Genomic DNA, 5,270 nt, shown 5'->3' on the forward strand with positions numbered 1-5,270 from the left:
ACAAATTTAATGATTTTCTTAGAAAATATAAAATTCTAAACGTAACAAGTACGATGAAATAAAGATAGTAGTTTAGAGATTTTAAGTAACAAATTGAAGTTTATGGATAATAAAGTGATACGCAATATAGTTTAGGAACTATAGATAAAATTAAGTCCTCAAAGCAGGCAATCAGGGAACTTGCCCCCACTTAAATTTCAATGAAAATGTATGCAAGTTTTTTGCTTTTAAATTGGGTTCCAAATATGAAATTCCTAATCTCTTTGACTAAGGATTAAAAGAGATTAACTTTATAAATTTATTGCAGCAGTAATAAAAAATAGTGAATGTGATTATTTTGATTTAGAAAAGGACTTTGAAGAAAACTTAGAGGAAGAAGATTTCGATTCTTATACAATTATATACTCGAACGAATTGAAAATTTTTCATGTTTTCGCTTCCTTAATTGTCATTTTATATAGTTTATAATCGATCTTATTTGTAGTTTTTTTTTTTTTTTTTTTTTTTTTTTTTTTTTTTTGAGCTTTTGCTTCCTTTCATGGCGATGAATTTTTTTTTTCCTCCTTTTTTTCCCTCTCCAAGTTGAGGATTTGATCTTTTGGTTGATATTGATCATTGAGCATTATGCCTAAAAAAAAAAAATTAAAATGACAAATTAATTATTCTTACTTTTTACTAATTTTTTTATTTTTTAATTATAGTAGAATTTAGATTAATTGTTCTATAAATGGTAAGTTATGTTCGAATTCAGCGAACTGATTGATTTAAAGAGTGAAAAAATACTTATAAAAAGAGAAGCAACTATCTAAAAATATCTCTTCATTCAATTGGTGTGTAAGGGGAGAAAATGTGGTCCTTGAAACTTAGGCCTCTCAAATCTGAATGGAAAGCTGCTAATCTCATAAATTGCACTACACAAAGACAAAGACAGAGACATCTCTTTCCTTTCTCAGTGCAACAATGATTAATAGAGAAGGTCCTTGAAGCAAAGTTTTTATTATGATTTCTTGAAAGGCCAACCTTTCTCACCTCAACAAACACTTTAACATTAAATTTATTAACCCCACTAGTTTAATAAATGAGGAAAAACCAGTAGACAACTGATTGAATTAATCATTGAAAAGGGAAAAAAATATTGCTTTAGTTATTTCTAATTTAGCAATCATCTTTGTTGATTAAGGATTAAAAGGAATTATTAACTTTATACCTCTTTCAAAAAAAAAAAAAACTTTATAAATTTATTGCAGCAGTAATAACAAAATAAGAAATATGGTGATTTTGATTTAGAAAAAGATGAGGTAAATTTACCCGTTGTTTAGAATAAATGAAGTCCACAAAATTTTAAGTAATTCATTTAGAAATCTATATTGTTGTGTTTGGAATAAAAAAAAATATAAATTTCAATTCTAAGAATTCAATTCCATAGAATTGGACATGATTATACAAAATTCCATTAAAAAAAAAAAGGTGAAATTTCCTGGATTCCACCAAACTAAGGAATTTAACTTTTATGACAAAACCACTCTTCTCTATCTACAAAATCAATTTTATAATTTTTTTTATTTATTTGAATTATTTATTTTATCGAAACTTGACCAAAATTTATTTTTTTTTTAGAAAAATCTTTTCTTATTATTGTGTTTTTATTTTAATATTTTTCATCTTTTATTTTAATATTTTTTAGCATTTTTAATATTAACGAGAGAGATTCAAGTTAAATATCCATTTATCACTAAATTAAATGCAATAATTTTATTAATATTATATATTTATTTTAATAAAAATATAAAAAATTATGTAGCATAATATAAATATAATTGGTATTTATTATGAACTTGTTCTATACATGTTTGTGGAATTCAATTGAATTAAATATTTTAAATTAATCATATCAAATACGAAAATTTATTCACAAATAAATTTAATATTCAAATTCATTTATACCGAACGGAGCATTAGAACAACAGGAGAGCATTAGAACAACAGGATTCGATTCTTGTTTAGTTATATGTTTTTCATTTTTATTTTCTGTTTGATTATTATTTTATATAGTTTATAGTCGTTCTTTTTTGTAATTTTCCTTGAGCTTTTACTCCCTTTTAAAAAAAAAAATACTAATGCAAAACCAAATTTACTATGATATTATGACCATTCGGAAGATACTTCCAATTGCCAAGATAGTTGTCGATCATGCAATGTATCTTGGTTTTTTATTGATTACTATTTTCGCCGACACATAAGAATTTAAAACGGACAGCAATGATTTTAGAAGAAGACCATAACTAATGAATTCACCCATAATACACAGACTTGTCGTATATCGAAAAAATATCCTCGAAAGGCTAACCCTATCAAACCAAATACAGTCAAAAAAAGAAGGAAAAGGAGGATTGATTTTTCATAACCAGATGGCTTTATCTTGAAAAATAAAACAGCAAATAGTCCTTTCCACTGGTATTCATCAAATAGATTCTGATGTTAGAGGTTGACAAAAGCTGACAGTAGCTGATTAGCAGTTTCTCAGAAATGGAAAGACAGGTAGCCATCATCGGAGCAGGCATTAGCGGTCTCCTTGCCTGTAAATATACTCTGTCAAAGGGTTACCGGCCGATCGTATTCGAGTTACAGAACAGCATTGGAGGAGTGTGGACTAAAACATTTGAGACTACTAAGCTCCAGACTCCAAAAGCACTCTATCAGTTTTCAGATTTTCCTTGGCCATCTTCAGTCACAGAAGATTTCCCTAACCAAGATCAAGTCTTGGACTATCTTCTATCATATGCTCGCCATTTCGACTTGCTACGACACATCAAATTCAATACTAAAGTTGTCAGCATAAGCTATGAGGGAGTTTCTGAGGAAGAGATGGAATCTTGGGAACTTTGGGGTGGCACTGGTGATCCTTTTAGTTCAAAAGGGAAATGGAATGTCACAGTAGAGGACACCCAGAGTCTTTCAATTGAAGTATCTATAGATAATACTATTGGTTTTTCTAATGAGTGCCCTTAGGATATTAATTAAGAGAGCAGTTAATTCAAACAGTTAAACAAACTAATATAGAGAGTTGTATTGAAGAAGTTGCAGAGACTGAAATGATTCTTGCATATGCAGGTTTACCAAGTGGACTTTATAATTCTTGGATTAGGACGGTTCAGCGATGTTCCTAACATTCCACAGTTTCCTCTGGATGAGGGACCCCAAGCATTTCAAGGGGAGGTAGTACACTCCATGGACTATGCTGCTATGGACCATGAAACTGCAGCAAATTTCATCAGAGGGAAGCGAATAATGGTTGTTGGCCTCCAAAAATCTGCACTGGACATAGCAATGGAATGTGCATCCGCAAATGGTAATTAACTATCTCTTCAGTTTTCCATTAAATCGACAAAAAGAATATTAATAAATTTCTTCTCACATAATATTTTCCAGGAGTGGAACTTCCTTGTACTTTGTTATACAAGACTGAACATTGGCTCCTCCCCGATTTCCTTCCATGGGGAGTGCCTCTTGCTTATCTGTATCTTAATCGATTCTCAGAGCTTTTGGTTCACAAGCCTGGAGAAAGCTTCTTTCATTATATATTAGCAACGTTTCTTTCACCCTTGGTAATGTTTCAGCCTTTGCTCTTGTTGCATTATTAGTAACTGATTGGAAATAATCTTTGTCTGTAATCATTTTCTATTAGAGATGGGTATTTTCTAAATTTGTTGAAAGTTATATCAAGTGGAAGCTTCCTTTGGCCAAGTTTGGAATGGTACCTGAACAGAGCTTTCTTCAACAAATGAGTTCTTGTTTGATCGCAATAATGCCAGAAAATTTCTATAAGAAAGTGGAAGAGGGAAGCATCATTTTGAAGAAATCGCACAATATTAGATTCTTAAAAGATGGGGTTTGTGTTGATGGTGAGGCTTCTCCTCTAAAGATAGATTTAGTTATATTGGCTACAGGATTCAGAGGAGATAAAAAACTCAAGGAGATCTTCGCATCTAAAACCTTTCAAGATCTCATAGCAGGATCCCCAAACTCAACAGTTCCTTTATACAGGTTGGTGTTTAACTAAAACCTCTGTTTTATAAATTCAGTATCCATATTAAGTTTGAATCTTCTTTTTCAGAACTGCATTTTATTTTATGTTTTAACTGCTGGAAAATCACGATTCGGAAAGCGATAAAAGAATCTCTCTTCCTTCCCCAAAACTATAGCTTTCTGAGTCTTATTGAACAAAATTTCTTGTTAATGAGAGATTGACATGATAGCTATGATTACAGGGAATGCATTCAACCCCGAATTCCGAAACTCGCAGTAATCGGATTCTCAGAAAGTATTGCAAATTTATATACCTCGGAGATTAGATGCCGATGGCTAGCTGAACTTCTTGATGGTACATTCAAACTACCTAGCATCAAAGAGATGGAGGAAGATTTGGGGAAATGGAACAATTACATGAAGCGATACTCAGGCGGACAATATAGAAGATCATGCATTGGTGCTCTCCATATATGGTATAATGACCAGTTATGTAAGGACATGGGTTGGAACCCTAAAAGAAAGAAGGGACTTCTTGCTGAACTGTTTGAGCCTTATGGTCCTATGGACTATGCTTCATCTCAGTGAAGCTTATTTGTCATCAGAACCATTATATCTGTAATTGCATGATTAACTTCCAGATATAAGAAATAAAAGCGAACGAGAGTCTCATCAATAGAATCATTGGCGGCAACAGGAGATGTTTCTGTCTTATATTAAGAAAGAGTATAGTTAAAATTTTGCTGATCTTTCATGCTCATATTGCTTAAGTAGAACAAAGAAGAAACTCGGCAAGCTTGCTCAACAATTGGAAATGATTGTTAACTGATTTTAAAAAAATGAACAATTCAAATGTGCAACAAAAGGAAAAAATTAAATGCACAATTTACTGCTGAATCAACATATTTGATGAAATAGATAATCAAAAAAAAAAAAAAAAAAAAAAACATAGATTAATAAAATGATGATTGTTTAAAAAAATGAGGAAGGTCTCCATGCTGAAAACCAAAATTATCAGCCACCCTGTGAGAATAAATTGCTCTAAGCTTTCTCAATCTGCCTGTATGTGCAATACTCCCAACTGTCCAGCAATTGATTCGCGATCATTCATTGTCAATTGGCAAGCTGGAAAAACAATACATAGAAACAAATAAATCAAACAGACACATAGGCACATATACATACTGAAGAATTTACAGAGGATTAGTGCTAGATTTATATATTTTAACTTCTGGATATATCTA

The 5,270-nt window shown here is 31.2% G+C and overlaps 1 protein-coding gene across 1 annotated transcript; it reads left to right on the forward strand.

Annotated features, from left to right (window-relative positions):
• Positions 1-2,291: 2,291 nt before the first annotated feature.
• Positions 2,292-4,707, forward strand: LOC105630077 (putative flavin-containing monooxygenase 1). Its single transcript, XM_089715972.1, has 5 exons — positions 2,292-2,964; positions 3,112-3,349; positions 3,430-3,605; positions 3,686-4,044; positions 4,269-4,707. Exons 1-5 carry the CDS (start codon positions 2,527-2,529, stop codon positions 4,612-4,614), a joined length of 1,557 nt encoding a protein of 518 aa, XP_089572098.1. The 5' UTR covers positions 2,292-2,526; the 3' UTR covers positions 4,615-4,707.
• The last annotated feature ends 563 nt before the right edge of the window (positions 4,708-5,270 follow it).

The sequence above is a fragment of the Jatropha curcas genome, chromosome 1 (assembly GCF_041381405.1).
Source record: "Jatropha curcas cultivar XTBG-Jc1 chromosome 1, XTBG_Jcur_1.0, whole genome shotgun sequence".
NCBI lineage: Eukaryota > Viridiplantae > Streptophyta > Magnoliopsida > Malpighiales > Euphorbiaceae > Jatropha > Jatropha curcas.